The sequence below is a fragment of the Nilaparvata lugens genome, chromosome 7 (assembly GCF_014356525.2).
Source record: "Nilaparvata lugens isolate BPH chromosome 7, ASM1435652v1, whole genome shotgun sequence".
Lineage (NCBI taxonomy): Eukaryota > Metazoa > Arthropoda > Insecta > Hemiptera > Delphacidae > Nilaparvata > Nilaparvata lugens.
Window position 1 is genome coordinate 21,363,270 of NC_052510.1, and position 21,684 is coordinate 21,384,953.

The 21,684-nt window shown below is 35.2% G+C and overlaps 1 protein-coding gene across 1 annotated transcript in view; it reads right to left on the minus strand.

Moving 5' to 3' along the window:
- LOC111054601 overlaps window positions 1-21,684 on the minus strand; it is a 171,417-nt gene that overhangs the window by 57,417 nt on the left and 92,316 nt on the right. Inside the window, exon 6 of the mRNA XM_039432333.1 lies at window positions 20,284-20,371. Within this exon, the coding sequence (XP_039288267.1) occupies window positions 20,284-20,371 (88 nt within the window). The remainder of the gene's footprint in view (window positions 1-20,283; window positions 20,372-21,684) is intronic.

Sequence of the window (21,684 nt, forward strand, 5' to 3'; positions counted from 1 at the left end):
GACTTGAGTTTTTCCCAACCTAAAGCTTTTCCTAACCTTAGCTTTCACCAACCAAAGCTTTCTATAACCAAAGCTTTTCCTAACATAAGCTTTACCTAACCTTAGCTTCTCCTAACCTTAGATTCTTCTAACCTAAGCTTTCCCTAAACTTAACTTTAACCTAACCTAAGCATATACTAACCTAAGCTTTTCCTAACCTTTGCTTCTCCTAACCTAAGCTTTTCTAACCTAAGCTTTCCCAAACCTAAGCTTTTTCTAACCTAAAGCTTTTTCTAATCTAAGCTTCCACTAACCAAAGCTTTCCCTAACCAAAACTTTTCCTAACCTAAGCTTTATCTAACGTTAGCTTCTCCTAACCTAAGCTTTCCCCAACCTTCATTTTTCCTAACCAAAGCTTTTCTCAACGTAAGCTTTTCCTAGCCTAAGATTTTCCTAACCTAAGCTTCCCCCAACCTAAGCTTTTCCTAACCTCAGCTTCTCCTAACCTAAGTTTCCCCTAACTCGAAGGTTTTCCTCAACTAAGCCTTCACTAACCAAAGCTTTTCCTAACCTAAGTTTTCCCAAACCTAAGCTTTACTCAACCTTAGATTCTCTCAACCTTAGCTTCTGCTTTTCCCAACCTGAGCTTGGGCTAAGCTTTTCTCAACCTAAACTTTTCCTAATCTAAGCTTTACCAAATGTTAGCTTCTCCTAACCTAAGCTTTCCCTAACCTTAACTTTTCCTAACCAAAGCTTTTCCCAATGTAAGCTTTTCCTAACCTAAGCTTTCCCAAACCTAAGCTTTTCCTAACCTTAGCTTCTAACCAAAGCTTCCCCTAACCAAAGCTTTTCCTAACCCAAGCTTTACCTGACCTTAGCTTCTCCTAAACTAAGCTTTCCCCAATTTCAACTTCTCCTAACCAAAGCTTTTCCCAACCTAGGTTTTTCCTAACCTTAGCTTTTCCTAACCTTAGCTTCTCCTAACCTGAGTATCTCCTAACTAAAAGCTTTTCCTCACCTAAGCTTTTACTAACCAAAGCTTTTACTAACCAAAGCTTTCCCCAACCAAAGCTTTCCTCAACCAAAGCTTTTCCTAATCTAAGCTTTACTCAACCTTGGATTCTCCAAACTTAGCTTCTGCTTTTCCCAACCTGAGCTTGGGTTAAGCTTTTCTCAACCTAAACTTTTCCTAATCTGAGCTTTTCCTAACCTTAGCTTCTCCCAACTCGAGCTTTTCCTAACATGGGCTTCCCCTAACCTATTTTTTTCCCAACCTAAGCTCTCCTTAACCTGAGCTTCCCCTAACTTACGCTTTCCTTGACCTAAGCATTTCTCAATCGAAGCTTTCCCTAACCAAAGCATTCACAAACCAATGCTCTCCCTAACCAAAGCTTTTTCTAACCTAATTTTTCCCAACCCAACAGTTTCCTAACCTAACTTTCTCCTAACCCAAGTTTTTCCTAACCTAAGATTCTCTCAACCTAATCGTTTCTAAGCTAAGACTTCTTAACCAGATCCTTTCTATGCAGAATCTTTCAAATCTAACCTCCCCTAACCAAAGCTCTCCTAACCTAACCTTTCCCTAACCAAAGCTTTCCCTAACCAAAGCTTTCCCCAACCAAAGCTTTCCTCAACCAAAGCTTTTCCTAATCTAAGCTTTCCCAAACCTAAGCTTTACTCAACCTTGGATTCTCCAAACTTAGCTTCTGCTTTTCCCAACCTGAGCTTGGGTTAAGCTTTTCTCAACCTAAACTTTTCCTAATCTGAGCTTTTCCTAACCTTAGCTTCTCCCAACTCGAGCTTTTCCTAACATGGGCTTCCCCTAACCTTAGATTCTCCTAACCTATTTTTTTCCCAACCTAAGCTCTCCTTAACCTGAGCTTCCCCTAACTTACGCTTTCCTTGACCTAAGCATTTCTCAATCGAAGCTTTCCCTAACCAAAGCATTCACAAACCAATGCTCTCCCTAACCAAAGCTTTTTCTAACCTAATTTTTCCCAACCCAACAGTTTCCTAACCTAACTTTCTCCTAACCCAAGTTTTTCCTAACCTAAGATTTTCTCAACCTAATCGTTTCTAAGCTAAGACTTCTTAACCAGATCCTTTCAATGCAGAATCTTTCAAATCTAACCTCCCCTAACCAAAGCTCTCCTAACCTAACCTTTCCCTAACCAAAGCTTTCCCTAACCAAAGCTTTCACAAACCAAAGCTCTCCCAAACCAAAGCTTTTTATAAACCAATTTTTCCCATCCCAACAGTTTTCCTAACCTAAGTTGCTCCTAACCCAAGCTTTTCCTAACCTAAGATTTTCTCAACCTAAGCGTTTCTAAGCTAAGACTTCCCTACCAAACCCTTTCTATGCAGAATCTTTCAAATCTAATCTCCCCCAACCAAAGCTTTCCTAACCTAACCTTTCCCTAACCAAAGCTTTCACAAACCAAAGCTCTCCCAAACCAAAGCTTTTTCTAACCCAACACCTAACCTTTCAACCTAACCTTTTTCAACCCAAACCTTTGTACCCTGAGTTTTTCATCATCCCCAACCTAACAAAGCCTAACTCAAACTAACAATTGCAGTCCAGCCCAACCATCGAGCTCCCCTCTAACCAAGCATAGTCCAACCTAATATAACAAAGCCTTACCAGATAGAGACTGAGCAACCCTTAGACTTTCTCAGTCTTCATAACTTAAGGCTTGATAGTCACATGAAACTTTGGTAGCTGGGGTTTCATCAATAGCATTAGATACAGGAGAAAATGTGGTCAGCAGTAATGGTTAGCTCCATTTAAAAATATTCTCAACATTTTTCAGCCAAAAACTAGCACATTTATGATATTTTCCAGATTTCCTATCAACTTCATCAATAGCATTAAATACAGGAGAAAATGTGGTCAGCAGTAATGGTTAGCTCTTTGATGGAATTAGAATAATTTTTCTACAAATTTGATATATTTGAATTCTGATTCAAAATGATTTTTTTCCCATAATTAGAATTTTTTTAAAAAAATTGAAGATAGTGAAAATGATAACTGCAACAGTTTCAAGCGTAAGTTAGCCTGTGGTACTTTTCTGTAAGTTTTATAATTATGAATGATTGAATAAATAATAAACTTGAATTATTAATACCCAAATGAGACTTCACAAATTTAATACACATTGGGGTTATCAATTTTTTCAAAAAAAAGTATTCCAACTATGGGAAAAAATGTAGATTAAATTAGAATTCAAATATATCAGATATTGAAGTTTGTAGAACAATAACAATAAAAAAACAATAAAATAAATATTGAACTCTTGAATCATTAATCGAACAAGTTGAATCGGAATCTTTCTTATCGAGCAATTTCAAAAACCGATGACAACTCTATTTAGCATGCTTGGAATTTGTGACCCTTAACAACAATTTGCAACTCTATAACTCTACAACTCTATGGTGCTAGAAAACATGATAGGATTGATTATAGGTTAGAAAAAATTCAATATTTGCTATTAATATCAATAATATTAAATTTCATTGATTAGAATTGTTATTCAGTTACCAACACGTATTTTTTCTTCTCCTTTCATTAAAAAATTGAGTTCCATATCTTTAATAATAGTTGATACAAATAATTATAATTTAGAATCGTCCTTTCTTCAAAATAAGGTTAGTTTTGAAACAGCTATTTCTAATATTAAAATTGAATCAAATGTATAAAAATATGCTAGCGCGCTTTATTTTGTCTTCCTCTTTCATTTGAAAAAAATATAGAGTCGATATCTTCAATAATAACTGAGATAACAGGGGGAGCTCACAGCTATAGCTTAGCCATTCGACTGAAATCCTAAGTGAGGAAAATGATTTCATTTCATGTCTGTATCGTGCTGCAGCCTAGTGAGATGCTTGCAAACTAGGAGAAGTCACATGTGTTTGTTTGTTTTCAAGGCAGTGGCACAGTATAAGTTAAGTAGATAGGAATAAAACGTCTCATTCAAACTCAGACAAAGAATGATTGTTTATTTAATCAACATCATAATCTTAGCTGTCTCCATAGAGATAGTGAAAGACGTCAGCTGAGGCTTCCGTAACTACCCCCCTCCAGTCTTTACTATCTCTATTATAGAGATGTAAATAGACCTCATAAAAACAAAACATGGAAAACAACATAATAAAAACATTTTAGAAATCTTTCCTTACTCATCTTCATTATAGTTCCTTTTCGATCTTCTAATCTCACTCAAATGCACAATTTCATGTCTACCTCGTCCATTGTTGTGTTGCTTTTTTACCTCCACTCGGTTCCTATGTAGTAGATCAATCACTTCATATGGTCCAACAAATCTATGATCCGATTTCGTTCTCTTGTGATGATTTTTCTTGAAGATTATGTCACCTACTTTTATTTTATTCATGTCTTCAGCCACCTCCAAATTATACTTTTTTGTCCTCCGAACTTTCTCGTTCATGATTTTTCTCTCCACTTCTCTATGCTCCTCTGGATGCTCAACTAACTCAAATGGTGAAAAATTTGTTGAAGAATGTATGCTACTATTATATGCCAGAATAGCTCTTGCCATTGCTTCTTCCCCACAGATGTTTCTATCAACTTCTAATAAGTGCAAATGTTCAGTTAGCGTGCTATGTAAACGTTCCATCATTCCATGAGATTGCGGATGTCCTACTGTAGTGAAGTGGCTGTCGATACCAAGTTCCTCTAAAAGTTTTTTGATCCGATTGTTGTCGAATTCTTTTCCTTTATCCATTAACAACATGTTGGGGGTATTGAAGAGCCCAAAAAATGCTAGTAAATTTTGTTCCATGCACTTGGCTGTTTTATTCTCTAAAATCCATGCAGAAGCAAGCCTTGTAAAACAATCGATTGTAGTAAGATACTTCAGTTTATTGTAATAGAAAATGTCAACTTGAATTATTTCTGCTGGTCTTGCGGGAGTAGGTGTGACCATCTGAGGCGTCTTGTAAGGCTTTCTGTCATATTTTGCTATATTGCATGCTGCACACTTTCCCAGCACATTTCTTATTGTTTTGGCCATATTCAGCCAATAATACTGCCGTTTCAGGTGTTGCAACGCTTCCTTTTCCCGTCTATGGTTGGTCCTTCCAATGTGATATTGTTCTACAACTTCTTGTTGTTCTCTTCTATCTTCAACTGTTTTAACTTGTCTATCACAAATTATCAAGTATATTTTTGAGTCCCAGCATTCATCTTTATGAAAGCTCTTAATTTTATCAATAAAATCTTTTTCCTTGGAAAATATAAAATAAACTTTCCCCCTTACCATCAACTGCTTTATTGTATGTTTCAGTTCATCATCTGTCGCCTGAGGGCCAATTGTAATTGTATAAGTATGAATTGGGCCATAACGATGGGTAGTTTTTGTTATACCTCCAAAGTTTTGTCTTTCAAGAATTATTTGATTACGTTTATCATTTATAATGCAATTTTTCCTCACTTCCAAATTAATTTGCTTCACTTGTAGAGGATTTATATTCCGAGATAAACAATCAGCAACTACATTATCTACTCCTTTAATGTGTTGAATTTTGAATGAGTAAACAGCCAATTTTTCTTTCCACTTGGTTATCCTGGCGGATGTTTCTTTCAGCTTATTCATCCATAAAAGTGGCATGTGATCTGTTCTTAGCACAAATTCATTTCCATAAAGGTATGGTCTAAAATTCTCAACACACCATACAATAGCAAGAAATTCCCTTTCAATTGTACTATAACGCCTCTCGGCCGGAGTAAGTTTCCTGCTTGCAAAAGCAACCGGTTTCTCATTTTGGGATAGTACACCTCCTATTGCTTCCCCACTAGCATCTGTTGTTAATGTAAAGGGTTGTTGAAGATCTGGAAACTGAAGTATAGGCGTTGAACAAATTGCTTCTTTACACTTTTCAACTGCTTGGATAACATCTGATGATATGTGGAACTTCACACCTCTTTTTAATAAGTTTGTTAATGGTTCAGTCATCTGTGCAAATTTGTGAATGAATTTTCTATAATAGCCGACCATGCCTAAAAATGTTTTTATCTCTTTCAAATTCTTTGGAATTGGAATGTCTTTTATTGCACTAATTTTCTGGCTGTCAGGACGAACTCCACTTTCCGAAATCACATGACCCATGAATTTCACTTCAGATTGACACAAGTTAGTTTTTTCCTTTGACAGCTTAAGGCCAAACTTCCTTATTCTTTCAAATAACTGTGTGAGATGTGCTTTATGATCTTCGAGATTCTTGCTGAACACAATGATATCATCCATGTAGATTTGTATTGCTTCTTCATTTATGTCTTCTAAAAACTCATCCATCAGCCTTTGAAACGTTGGTACTGCGTTTTTCAACCCAAAAGGCATCCTTGTAAATTCATAATGTCCTCTCTCAAAGCTAAATGCTGTCTTCTCCATGTCCCTTGGATTCATTCTTATTTGATGGTATCCCGACTTTAGATCCAGAGTGCTGAAAACTTTAGCTCCGTGCATTCTGTCAATCATATCCTCTAGCCTTGGAAGGGGATATCTCTCCAACTCTGTTTGATCATTTAAAACTCTGAAATCTACAACCACCCTATGTTTTGGCGGTTCTCCAGGGGAAGACTTTTTTGGTACAACCCATAATGGATTACAAAATGGAGAGATAGACTTTTTTATAATGCCCTGTTCTAGCTGTTCATTAAGGATATAATGTGTTCTCTAATGATTTTTTTCATTGCATGTGGATACCTTCTGGCTTTTATAAATATTGGTTTTGATGACTTTAATTGAATTGAGTGCTGAACTCTCCCTGTTGTTGTCAGACTCTCTCCTTCATTATATAAAGTGTCCTTATACTTTTCCAGCATATAGAATGCTAATTTTTCTTGTTCCTTGTCTATAAATTGTTCATTACAATTTCCTCTCACAATGGAACCCATTAGTAAATGTTTTTCTTTAGCAATTGAATTTTTCGATTTATAATTTCTATCCCCCAACTTGATTATCCATTGACCATTTATATTGATAGGAGCAGCTCCAAGATCTCTCATCATATCACAACCAATTATCACATCATACTTGTTGTTCATTATTTCTGTTGATACATGAACTCTCATAATTTTTTTAAAACCAATCAATCCAAACAGATTTAAATCTACTTCCCCTTTTAAAGCTTTTCTTCCTGTCAAAGTTAACATTTCACAAGAACACCCTTCTATTTTCAAACTATGATCAATTTTTATTAATGCTTCTTCCGAAATTATTGTACTGTCCGATCCTGTATCATACAAGCAATAAACATCCCAACTCTTCACATAAAATATAGGTAGCTCTCCTTTTTTGCAATCCAATTTTTGTTCCTTGCTACCTATATTCCTCATCCGAAATCCTCAATCTTTATTCCTACCTTTCTTTGGTTGATTTATTTTCCTTCATTTCAGGCCAGTCTTTTTCATTTTTCTCTCGATATTGACTTTCATAACGGTAACAGCTATTTTCACTATCTGAGGAGTGAGTTAAACTCTCTCCATCAGAACTACCTTCCAAATTTTTTTTGCGATTTTCCTTCCTCCTCAAAGCATAGACTTCTCTTCTTCCAAAATTCTTTGTTGGGGTAACTTCCTTTCTATAAATGTAAGGACATTCACTGGCAAAATGCCCTTCTTCCCTACACTCCCAACACTCGTTTCTTGCTAATTTCCCTTCTCTTTCCTTTCTATTTCCTTTCCCATTAGTAACCAATCCCTTTACATCAGTTCTCCATTTCTGGTTCGATCTGTTACCATAAACAGGAGAGGTTCTACTATTAAGTGAATATCTTCTCTTATTCTCAATCACTCTCCAATTTGAGTGTCTATGACTAGCTTCTTTCCAATAAGACTCCTTATCTTTGACAATTTGAATAGTCTCTTCTAAAGACTGAGGTTTTGCAATTTTCACACTCGTACATACTCGCTCCGATGCTGCTCTTAACAAAACTTCCATTGATAACTCTTCATAGATTTTATTTCTCCATACCCCTTCCTCTTTAGTATTACACGAATCTAAAACTTTCGATTTCAATTCTTTAACCAATTGTGATAACCGATTGGCAAAACTACCAATTGACTCTCCTAAATCACGATTCAATTCCAACACTCTCATTGCCATTGCAGAGACTGATTTCCTTGCACCTGCATAACGTTCTTTAAGGGCTTTTTTAACATCCTCCCAAGATGAACTGAACGATACTCCCAAATCAACCATAATTGATAACCTTATTCTAGACAAGAAAAACGAATGCAGGTTTGTAGTTGTTAATTCATCAAAATTGCTGTCAATAATTTGAGAATGGATGGCATCCATTCTCTCCAAGAATAGACTAAGTTCTTTTACCTCTCCTTGGAACTCCTGAATTGATCCGATCAAATTCATGAGACATTTCACGTCCATAAGTGGTGGTTCTTTCCCGGTAATTTCAATATTTGATGCAATTTCCTTTTTCCTCCTTGACATTTTCAAAATCTATCCGAAAATTCCTATTAACTTCAACTAAAAATACTAGATAATATTTTGGTTTCGGCACCAGTTAAGTAGATAGGAATAAAACGTCTCATTCAAACTCAGACAAAGAATGATTGTTTATTTAATCAACATCATAATCTTAGCTGTCTCCATAGAGATAGTGAAAGACGTCAGCTGAGGCTTCCGTAACTTATACATACAGTACGGAAACTTGGCTATATCCTGACGCCAAAATCCGCCATCTTGTTAGGAAGCGTCGCATTGTAGTAGTATTGATGGTAGGTTCGGATCACTTCAATGATCCGGATCAATTGATCTCATTCACTGCCACGAGCCAATCAGAAGACCAGGATTGGAACTTCCCAAGGTCACGTGACGTGTTTAGTATTGGCGTCATGTAAAAAGCATTGGTTAGATAGGCGATTGATTACAAGTTTCCATTCTGTATATTCTGTGGCAGTGGGCAGTGTAAAAGACATCCGCGGCGTGTTTGGATATTATTTCTAACGCTTTAGCCTATTTTGTTTTTAGTTTTCTAAAAAGTTTATTAAATTATAGTTATAGTGTAAAAGTAGTGAGAATAGTGGGCTAAGCTCTAGCCGGTGTGCTCCCCCTGTTATCTCAGTTATTATTGAAGATATCGACTCAAAATTTTTTTAAAATGAAAGAGGAAGACAAAATAAAGCGCGCTAGCATATTTCTATACCATTTGCTTCAATTTTAATATTAGAAATAGCTGTTTCAAAACTAACCTTATTTTGAAGAAAGGACGATTCTAAATTATAATAATTTGTATCAACTATTATTAAATATATGGGACTCAATTTTTTTAATGAAAGAAGAAGAAAAAATATGTGTTGGTAACTGATTAACAATTCTAATTAATGAAATTAAATATTATTAATATTAACAGCAAATATTGAATTTTGTCTAACCTATAATCCTATCATGTTTTTACTAGAACCATAGAGTTGTAGAGTTAAAGAGTTGCTGCTCTATTCTCTGAAGGTCACAAATTTGAAGCATGCTAAATAGAGTTGTCATCGGTTTTTAAAATTGCTCGATAAGAAAGATTCCAATATCAACTTGTTCGATTAATAATTCAAGAGTTCAATATTTATTTTATTGTTATTGTTTTACAAACTTCAATTTGATATATTCGAATTATAATTTGATCTACATTTTTCCCATAATTGGAATACTTTTTTTTTGAAAATATTGGTAACCCCAATGGGTACTAAATTCGTGAAGTCTCATTTAGGTATTAATAATTGAAGTTTATTTATTTATACAATCATTCAGAATATTATAAAACTTACAGAAAAGTACCACAGGCTTACTTATGCTTAAAACGGTTCCAGTTATAATTTTCACTATCTTCAATTTAAAAAAAAAAAATTCCAATTATGGAAAAAAATCATTTTGAATTAGAATTCAAATATATCACATTTGAAAAAAATTATTCTAATTCCATCAAAGAGCTAACCATTACTGCTGACCACATTTTCTCCTGTATTTAATGCTATTGATGAAGTTGATAGGAAATCTGGAAAATATCAAAAATGTGCCAGTTGTTTGCCTGAAAAATGTTGAGAATATTTTTAAATGAAGCTAACCATTACTGCTGACCACATTTTCTCCTGTATCTAACGATATTGATGAAACCCTACCTACCAAAGTTTGATGTGACTATCAAATCTTATGTGAGCAAGTATGAGGGTTGCTCAGTCTTTATCTGGTAAGGCTTTGTTTAATTAGGTTGGACTATGCTTGGTTAGAGGGGAGCTCAATGGTTGGGCTGGACTGCAGTTGTTAGTTTGAGTTAGGCTTTGTTAGGTTGGGGATAATAAAAAACTCAGTTTAGACAGGTTTGGGTTGAAAAAGGTTAGGTTAGAAGAGTTTTGGTTAGGGGAGGTTAGGTTGGGAAGATTTTGCATAGAAAGGATTCGGTTAGGAAGTCTTAGCTTAGAAACACTTAGGTTGAGAAAATCTTACATTGGGAAAAGCTTAGGTTAGGAGAAAGTTAGGTTAGGAAACTGTTGGGTTGGGAAACAATTAGGTTGGAGAGAGCTTTGGTTTGTGAAAGCTTTGGTTTGTGAAAGCTTAGGTTAGGAAAAGCTTTGGTTGAGGAAAGCTTCGATTAGGAAATGCTTAGGTTAAAAAAAGCACAAGTTAGGGAAAGCTCAGGTTAGGGAAAGCTTAGGTTGGGGAAAAATTGGTTAGGAAAAGCTAAGGTTGGGAAAATCTAAGGTTAGGGAAAGCCTATGTTAGGAAAAGCTCAGGCTGGGAGAAGCTAAGGTTAGGAAAAGCTTTGGTTAGGGAAAGCTTAGGTTAGAAAAAGTTTAGGTTGAGAAAAGCTTGGGTTAGGAAAAAGTTTAGGTTGGGAAAAAATTTGGTTAGGAAAGCTTAGGTTAGGTGAAGCTGAGGTTAGGAGAATCTAAGGTTTGGTGGAGCTGAGGTTGGGAAAGCTTAGGTTAGGAAAAGCTTTGGTTAGTGAAGGCGTAGTTGAGGAAAACCTTTGAGTTAGGAGAAACTTAGGTTAGGAAAAGGTAAGGTTAGGAGAAGCTTAGGTTGAGGAAAGCTCAGTTTAGGAGAAGCTGAGGTTAGGAAAAGCTACGGTTAGGGAAAGCTTAGGTTAGGAAAAGTTCAGGTTGAGAAAAGCAAGCTTGGGTTAGGAAAAGTTTTGGTTAGTGAAGGCTTAGTTGAGGAAAACCTTTGAGTTAGGAGAAACTTAGGTTAGGAAAAGCTTTGGTTGGGAAAAGTTAAGGTTAGGTAAAGCTCAGGTTAGGAAAAGCTTTGGTTGGGAAAAGTTAAGGTTAAATAAAGCTCAGGTTAGGTAAAGCTCAGGTTGGGAAAAGTTTTAGGTTAGGAAAAGATAAGGTTAGAGGAAGCTTAGGTTAGGAAAAGCTTTAGTTAGAGAAAGCTTTGGTTTGTAAAAGCTTAGGTTGGGAAAAGCTTTGGTTAGGGAAAGCTATGATTAGGAAATGCTTCGGTTTGAAAAGCACAAGTTAGGGAAAGCTTAGGTTGGGAAAAAAAAGGTTAGGAAAAGCTGAGGTTAGGATAATCTAAAGTTAGCTGAAGCCCATGTTAGGAAAAGATAAGGTTAGGAAAAGCTTAGGTTGGGAGAAACTGAGGTTAGGAAAAGCTTTGGTTAGGAGAAGCTTAGGTTGAGGAAAGCTCAGTTTAGGAGAAGCTGAGGTTAGGAAAAGCTTGGGTTAGGAAAAAGTTTAGGTTGAGAAAAGCTTGGGTTAGGGAAAGCTTAGGTTAGGAGAAGCTAAGGTTAGGAAAGCTTAGGTTAGGAAAAGCTTAGGTTAGGAAAAGCTTTGGTTAGTGAAGGCGTAGTTGAGGAAAACCTTTGAGTTAGGAGAAACTTAGGTTAGGAAAAGGTAAGGTTAGGAGAAGCTTAGGTTGAGGAAAGCTCAGTTTAGGAGAAGCTGAGGTTAGGAAAAGCTACGGTTAGGGAAAGCTTAGGTTAGGAAAAGTTCAGGCTGAGAAAAGCAAGCTTGGGTTAGGAAAAGCTTTGGTTAGTGAAGGCTTAGTTGAGGAAAACCTTTGAGTTAGGAGAAACTTAGGTTAGAAGAAGCTAAGGTTAGGAAAAGCTTAGGTTGCGAAAAGCTCAGGTTGGGAAAAGCTTTAGGTTAGGAAAAGCTAAGGTTAGGTAAAGCTCAGGTTAGGAAAAGCTTTGGTTGGGAAAAGTTAAGGTTAAATAAAGCTCAGGTTAGGTAAAGCTCAGGTTAGGAGAAGCTAACGTTAGGTGAAGCTTAGGTTAGGAAAAGCTTGGGTTAGGGAAAGCTTTTGTTAGTGAAAGCTTAGGTTGGGAAAAGTTTTAGGTTAGGAAAAGCTTTGAGTTAGGAGAAACTTAGGTTGTGAGAAGCAAAGGTTAGGAGAAGCTTAGGTTAGGATAAGCTCAGGTTAGGAAAAAGTCAAGTGTTAGGGAAAGCTTAGGTTAGAAGAAGCTAAGGTTAGGAGAAGCTAAGGTTAGGTAAAGCTTTGGTTAGGGAAAGCTTTGGTTAGTGAAAGCTTAGGTTAGGAAAAGCTTTAGGTTAGGAAAAACTCAAGTTATGTGAAGCTAAGGTTAGGAAAAGCTTAGGTTAGGATAACTGGTATCGAATTTACTTTGATCAATCTATAGAGTCCAAAGTGAATTGTTTTCTCAATACTGTTGAGTCTGTGGTGAACGAAGCCTCTCCTCTCAGAAGTGTCACAGTTAAGCCCACTTTACCTAAAAAGAATAAAATTTATAGTCCAGAACTTAGCTACATAAAGGAGCTGTGCGACTGCCTCTATGATACATACTTGAGCACTGGTATACTTTCTGTTAAAGAATTGTTTAAGAAATATAAGAAAAGGTTCAGAACATTACTCAGGGAAATTAGACGAGAAAAAAATGACGAATTTATCATATCATCTAGCAATAAGGGCAAAGCAATATGGACTATCATAAAGAATGAATGTGGCAGTAAACGACGGTTTGAGGGTACTGTTAGTGATTTAAATTCAAACCAGTTTAACAGATTTTTTATTGACAAGATTGATGAAATTGTAAATAGTGTAGCTAAAAAGGTGTGTAAACAGAGCTCAGCAGAATATCTAAACAGTTGTAACTCCAGACCTTCTTGTAAATTCAGTTTCAGACTAGTCAGTAAGATTGAGGTCGAGAATGTCATAAGAAACATGAAATCCAGCAAATGTGCTGATATCTATGGTATGAACACATTAATTTTCAAATTAGGATTAGATTATCTAAGTGAAGTGTTAACCCACATTATAAATAGTTGTATATTGAACTCTGTGTTTCCTGATGCATTGAAGTTGGTAAAGGTAGTTCCAATATTCAAGAAAGGTAGCAAATCTGATTGCAATAGTTTCAGACCTATCTCTTTGGTTCCAATTATATCTAAAGTTTTTGAAAAGTTGTTAAATATTCAGATGGTTCAGTATTTTGAGGTGAATAATCTGTTCAGTGACAGTCAGTATGGCTATAGGTTGGGAATGGGAACTGTGAAAGCGACGATCTCCCTATATGATCAGCTATTGGAATCATTAGAAAATAAAAATCAGACTGATGTAAGACTATTCGACCTTTCGAGAGCTTTCGACACAGTTTGTCATGAAGTTCTTCTGAAAAAAATAGAATTTTATGGTTTTGAAGAATCTGCTAGCAAGCTTATTCAGTCTTATCTGAGAGATAGGTTTCAGAAAGTGGTTTTTAATGGTGTTGAGTCTAATTACTTGCCGGTTCGTTATGGGGTACCTCAAGGTTCAATATTGGGCCCAATTTTGTTCATTATATATGTGAATGACATGCCTAGTGTAATTGGACCCTCAGCCAAAGGATATTTGTTTGCTGATGACCTGGCAGTTTGTGTAAGTACAAAATCTACCTTGGCAATCAATAGAATCAGGTCCATAGAGAATATTACACTGATGATCGAGGATTGGTGTAACGCGAATTTACTGTGTTTAAACTTAAATAAAATTAAGAGTCTTAATGTGTCTTATGGCAACAATGATGATTTGAATGGTCTGAGAATGGTTAATTTTCTTGGTTTTAATGTTGACTCTAGGCTGAATTGGAAAGACCATATTGATAAAGTGGCGGGTAAGCTGTGTAAGGGATTGTTTATGTTAAGAAAATTGAGAACAGGAGTAAGTCTATCAGTGTTGCGAATAGTATATTTTTCTCATATACACAGCTATTTATCTTATGGAACAATATTGTGGGCTTCCCAAAAATATAGTATTAGATTATTTAGACTGCAGAAACAAGCTGTGGGAATAATATGAGGTCTTCCTTCAAGAGGACACTGTAGGGATAGCTTCAAATTGATTGAAATTATGACACTTCCTGCTGTGTTTGTTTATCAATGTCTGAATCATGTTAAGGTAAATTATAACTCCTATGTTCAGCAGGGTATGTGTCACAACTATAATACTAGAGGTAGGAATAAACTAGTCTTGAGGTTTTGCCACTATGCAAATACTCAGAAAACTTTCAATTACGTTTCTCTGAAACTTTTCAATGCCTTGCCTGAAAATATAAAAAAATTACCATTAAAATTATTCACCAATAGAGTTAAACGATTTCTGTTGAGGAATCCAATTTATGAAATAGAAGAGTTCTATGACGTAGTTGACAATATGCTTGATTAGCAACTAGGTACTCTCATAGGTGAACTAGTCATATGATTATGTGTTATGAGTGTGTTTTACTTATATTTTTATGAAAATAAGTATATTTTTATGTTTATAATTTATTGTAATGACTTCCTGCTTGTAATAATTATGATTCAATCTACCATTGACATTTGTAATGCAATTGATGTTCTCAATTAGCTGCTGCAATAAAGTATTTTGACTTTTGACTTTTGACTTTTGAATTTCAGATTCGAAAAAGCTTGGTTTAGGAGAGATTTGGTCTTGGCCCAGGCTCAGTAAGCATTGGTCGGACTTGTCCAGGTTAGTAGTTATTTGACTTGATTCAAGAGTTCATTCAATTGAAATTTATCATTGTCATAAGAAAATGTGATCAAAAGTAAAGGCTTGTACATTGTTCACCACTTCTTCAACTCCTATTTCTTAACTTTAAAGCTCTTTCCACACTCCAAGAGTCTCTACTTTTGAAAAATCTCTTTATCTTAACTCTTGAATCCTATCTCAATGTTCAATTATTCTATTCAATCATCTTAATTACTATAAATGTAAATGACTTGAACCTGACATAAATTATTGACCAGAACATAATTGTTTTTTTAATGTTTAAATTAGTATTTTAGGATAAAATTTATATTACAGACACCTATTTTTTCTTCCTCTTCAATTTAAAAAAAATTGATTGATATCTTCAAAAATAGTTGAGATACAATTGTGCAATACAATATTGTGAGATACAATTGTTAGTCACATATACCAAAAACTACCAATTTCTGTTCTGTTTCAGGGTCAGCTTTAGAAACTTAATGTTAATTTAATAAAAAACTCCCCAGAATGATATCTAATTTCTATTTATTTCACCGATTAATCAATTATATTGTATTCCAATGTCCATGCTTGCCTGCAGTTACCTCTTCAATCACTTTCGAAGAAGTTGAATTGATGCGAACATTCATTCGAGCAATCGCTTATTTTGAAATCTTCAATTCGGCCATAATATGAGTCAGCTGTATGCTATTGGCTTCATTATTCACAGTTCATTCTTCATTGTTAACATAACCTCATTCTTCATTGTTGAGTCTAACTTCAGAAATTCAAACGGTTTTTTTTAATGTTTTAATTAGTTTTTCAAAATAAAATTCATAGAAGCAACACCTATTTTTCCTTCTTCTTTCATAAAAAAAAATTAGTTGATACCTTCAAAAATAGTTGAGATAATAATATATTTAGAATCGTCCTTTCTTCAGAATAAGGTTAGTTTTGAAACAGCTATTTCTAATATTAAAATCGAACTAAATTGTATAAAAATTCATTTTTTCCTCCTCTTTTATTTAAAAAAATATTTGAGTCGATATCTTCAATAATAACTGAGATAACAGGGGGAGCACACCGGCTAGAATTTTGCCGAATAGTGTACAATAGTGTTTAGGTGATAGGGTAAAACTCATTAGTAGTGAATGAAGGAACATTTTTGTTAGGTAATGTACAACATTGTTATTAGGCTATATTCTTTCTAAAAATGGCAAGCCCTTTGTTGGACAATGACATTCTAAACTATTTGGAGACCAATGAAGATTCAGATATAGATTTCGAACTTTCATATATAATGATGAATCAGACAATTCAGATGATGAAACAATTGGAGAAAGTATCCCTGTAGCAGGTTCGTCATCTTGTAGTGGTAGCTATAAGAAAACAATAGCCAGTGACATTACATAGAGTACTGTAAACGTTTCTGATGGTCCTCATTTCATATTAGACAGCATTCCACAATATTCTGAACAATCTTCTATGAAATTCCCAAAACACCTAACTCCCACAGAATCATTTCATTCATATTTTCCTGAAGAAATTTATGAACATGTTGCTGAACAAAGTAACATATATGCCTTGCAATGTGTTGATGCTACCTATGACATACCAAAGAGGTCTAGACTCCATCAATTAGAAGAATTCACAGCAAATCAAATTCAAGCTTTAGTTGCAGCTCAAATTGGGATGGGTCCAACAAAAAAACCAGCTGAGGACTCATTCTTTCAGGATAGTCTTCGGTTGACAAAAACCCCTGGTTTTAGTAGAATTTTCACAAGAGACAGCTACAGACTTCTAAAAACATTTAATCATTTCAACGACAATATTAACCAAATCCCTAAAGGACAGGTATGATACGACAAATTATTCAAGGTTAGTCCTCTGCTTGACTTCACATCGAAAAAATATATGGAAAGCTACACTCCTGGTCCAGCCATTGCCATTGATGAAAGCATGGTAAAATTCAAAGGTAGGCTTTCATTCAAGCAGTACCACCCCTCCAAACCCTCTTCTAAATGGGGAATAATGGTGTGATTCATGTAATGGTTTTATGCTAAAATTCAGGATCTACACAGCGAAAGAGACTGATGATGGAAGATTAGGATCAATTTTTAGGGTTAGTGAATAGTTTATAATGAAAATAAGTAGAGTAGATAGTGGAGATGTGTTATCATCTGAGTTAGGAAATGGAGAAACAATGTTGTGATAGTGCAAAAAACATGATGATTGTCGAATCTTGTGATGCCTCCAAAAGCTGATATTGCGGATCTAATGTGGTGGTGAGTTATCAAATTTTTGTGAACATGCTATTACTTTATTGATAGTAGATGTACCATATGAATAATTTATAATACTATTTCTTACATTTCTGAACGATTCCAGAGAAAAACCCACTTACTATCATTATTTGACATCCAGCAAAATTTCATAATCTTAAAGCTAAATTACAAGAAAAAGAAATAAAAAATGACCAAAAATGAAGGCTACTGAATGATATTTTATGCATTTATTTCACATAATATGGTACTCCAAGAGGTAACAATGGACAATAATGAGAGGAAAAATGAATAAAAGAAAAAAAATTACCCTTCATAATTGCAGTTTATGGAAGATGACTTAAAAAAATTACGCAGCGAAAAGGTTAAAATACAAAATTTCAAAAAACCTCATATAAATACGTCGACGAAAAATTCAAAAAGGAACATACCTGTCGAATTTCATGGAAATCTATTGCTGCGTTTCGCCGTAAATGCGGAACATATGAACATATAAACACACAAATTTCCTTGCTGTTATGATAATAATCGATCACCTGACGCTAGTGTCCACGCACATCTCAAGTCTACTATTCAAAGATCTGAGCCAGCTAGTGACAGTACAATAACGCTGGAGACACACGAAGCCTGCTATCTCTTCATAGTGAATGATTTAATAGAATCAACAGCTGCCAACAGTTTCCAATTGAATAATCATATTTACTCGAATTTCGAGCTTATTTTCAATTTTAGGTGAAAATGTTACTGAACATTAATTGTGGAAATTTTCAAAAGTTTGCTCAATCGTTTCCACTTGAATTTTTTTGATTAAATTGTATCTGAAGCCTGATAATTGGTAATCTAAAATCAAACTTTGCATAGATGGGGCGGAGCTCCTGAAATTTTTACAGATATGGACTTGTGACAGTTGATAGAGCTTATCAATGACTATATTAGGTATAAATTTGATCAAAATCGTTGACCGCGTTGCTTCTCTCAATTTCGTCAATACTGTACTCTGAGCTCTCCTGAGCTCAGAAAATTTCACATTCCTGCTTGGAAATAATCTATTCTCTTACATATTATTCATCTATGTCCCATGTATTCACAAGTAACCGAATTGTGTGAATTGTTCCCACATAGGCTACCTCACAGTAATTTCTACGGTCATTCCGAACTACTTTATTCTCCCTGTGTTTATTATTTTTCACCTTCACGTTGAAACTTAATCTAGGCTACAACTCCCACCCGTAAGGTTTTCTTACTGAGGCTTATTTCTTTTGACAAAGCTAACTCATATAACTTTTCCAACGTTTTCTTGTTAGGTTGCTCTTCACATGATCTATCTTTTATATTACTCTTTGATATACCACAAACAAACTTATCTTTTAGAACCTCCTCCAATCTAGACCCAAAATCACACATAGGTAGTAAACTGTTTCTTTATTATAGCGAACCAAGCTCTCAAATCATCTTCTGGTCGCTGTTTCAGATCATAGAAATCGATTCATTCTCTATCAACAGAAACTCTACGTGGAAACTGGTTTCTCATAATCCCTCAAAGCTCTTGGTAGCTATTGTCTTTTGGTAAGTCAAGTACGCATACATCCCTTAGATACTCATATGCCTCAGTACCTAGTCTAATTGAAACAGAAACTTTACGAAACTCCGGAATTGCGTTGACTTCAAAAAATTGTTTCATTAGTTCTTCGTGAATATTCCAATCTTCTGAGTGAATATTGAATTCGGAAAGTTTTCCCAAATTCAGAGAACTTACGTCGAATCCTTGTCGATTTTTTAAAGTTCTTCAAAGAACTTCCTTTTCTTTTCCTATTTTTCTCTTCGTCGCTATTGTTAAGTATCGTTTATATACTAGAATACATGGAAATACATAATTAACTTGATGCCATTAAGCCAGGTCAAGTACTGAACTATTTATTCTGAATCCATAGCAACGTTCCAATTAACATATGATTCTCTCAATACATTACATATATAATTCAATACTTCATAATAATCCTTTGTATATCATCAAATAGAGTTTTTCAATTATATTCATTTATTCATTAGATACTTAATCAGCCCTTAATACTGAACACTTCCAACCTTCTTTTGCTTTGTTTTTTGTTTGGAGCCCTGAATGGCAACTCCCCCCCCCCACAGTGATCACCTATACAGAAAATCTGGTGTGGTGCACTCACACAACTTTTCTTGCCGTTTTGAGAATTGATCACCTGACGCTAGTGTTCATGCGCACGCATCTCAAGTCTACTTATAAAAAAAGATCTGAGCCAGTTGGTGACAGGACAATAACGCTGGAGACATACGAGGTCTGCTATCTCTTCATAGTGAATCATTCAATAGAATCAACCGTTTGCAATTATTGAATAATCACATTTTCACAAATTTTTAACTTATTTTCAATTTTTGGTGAAAATGTTACTGAACACTAGTAGTTCTGTGAACAGAAGACCTCACGCAGTATTCTCATCTACAATTACCTGATTGGAACTATAGACCTTATGGAAATACAGCAATAGACTGGCTTCTCCACACATCTGTGTAATCACTTGTCAGCTAATTTATGATAAATAATTCTATGGTGTGATTTTTACTCTTATATTGGCGTATGAAGGAGGCTCCTTTCTCCTTTTATATTATCCTTGAAATGCAAAATTCCAAAAACCTTGTATATAGGTCGACGCGCAATTAAAAAAGGAACATTTTTTATATTAGGTATGTATATTTTAAGTATGAATTCAATCAAAATCGTTGGAGATTCACACATACACACACATACATACGCACACACACACACACACCATTACCCAAAAACCACTTTTTTGGACCTTGAAACGTATAGAAATTTAGAAATTGGGGTACCTTAATTTTTTCGGAAAGTAATACTTTCCTTACCTATAGGGCAAGGAAAGTAAAAAGTAGGTTACATTCACAATATCAGGAAACGTCTCTTCCAGAAAAATATTAGCACAGAGTTAAGCCTATTCTTGCCTGTGATATTTGCCTATTATCTGGTGACCTTTAAGGATGCGTGTGAAATAAAGGCTCTCACATAGGGATCGCACATAGAGTGCAGAAATCCTTACCTAGTTGCCGCAGGTCTTCCTTGTGTGTTGATGGGGAACAAACGATCTACTACTCTGTCAACCTCTGTCACAAGTTTGAATTCCCCAACTGAAAACAAGATTACAAGTGAAAATGATATAATTCCATTAAAATACCTAAGGAAGAGATTGGAAAAGTTTTGCTCGAGTTCATGTGAATTTTGGATTATAATTCTACATCATTAGTTAGATAGAATATTTTAAATATCTTGGTGTTGAAAAATCTATAATGTAATAGTAAATAAAAGAATTATCCTATACACACACGCACGGGACAGGAAGTTTACAAATGACTCATCATCACGTCTGAGCTACTGGACTGATTAACTTCAGATTTTGCATAATGGATTCTTAATTTACCGAGGATGGTGAATTAGGATTTTGATATTTTAAATATCTTTAAATTGCTATTTTTGATATATTTTTAAATTCAGATTTTGCATATTGGATTCTTAATTTACTGAGGATGGTTATAGGACTACTTCAAATTCTTAAAAATCTCAGTTGGTCAGTTTCTCAGTTTGTGAAGTTTTAGATTAGACTTTTGCGGAGCACGGGTTACCTGCTAGTTACAAATAATTCAATCCTTTAGTATAGTCCAGGTCCTGTAGTTTTGCCTATCGGCCTAGGGCCGGCCACTAGACTATAGTACTCCTCCTCTTCTTCATGTGCCTGTCCGCTTCCAGACGTTGGCTACCATGGTGGCTAGTTTCACCCTATCCACAGCTGCACACGGAACAATTCCGCGGTGTTCATGGAGAACCAGGCTCTCAAATCTTTCATCCATGAAATTCTTCTTCTGCCAACTTCTCTCCTACCCATTACTCTTAGGCCTCTTTCACACGATAGGAGACGTGCAACTTGAACACTGAACAGTGTTCACGTTTTTTTGTGGAAGTACATTGAGTCCAATCGTGTCTTTCACATGGTGACTCAGAGCCAGGAACCTCCTTTTGTCATGTCTTTTCCTCTCGAGGCAAGCAGAAACCCGTTTGGATCGAGATACTAGCGGACAAATCGCCGCTTTCACATGATGATTCTACGTCTCTCCGGTCCTCACTTTTTCTCAAAATCTATCTTTCTTGAAAATGAAGATAAAACGATTCTGATTTAGGATTTGGATTCAGCGACCCAAAATTCTGTAAAGCGTGAGTCCCGTTTTCGAAAATATCCGAAAACAAGGAAGTTATGGCTGTTTTTAATAAAGCTTTCTATTATCATATGATTATATGGTAAAAACGAACAGGTACTGTACTATACAGTACGTATGTACTGTAGCTATTATAATATAACTTACACTGTATTCATGAAGAAAATTTGGTGGGATGTTTATCTTTATTTCTGGAAATACCCAAAAATATGGAAGTAAGATAACTTTGAAAA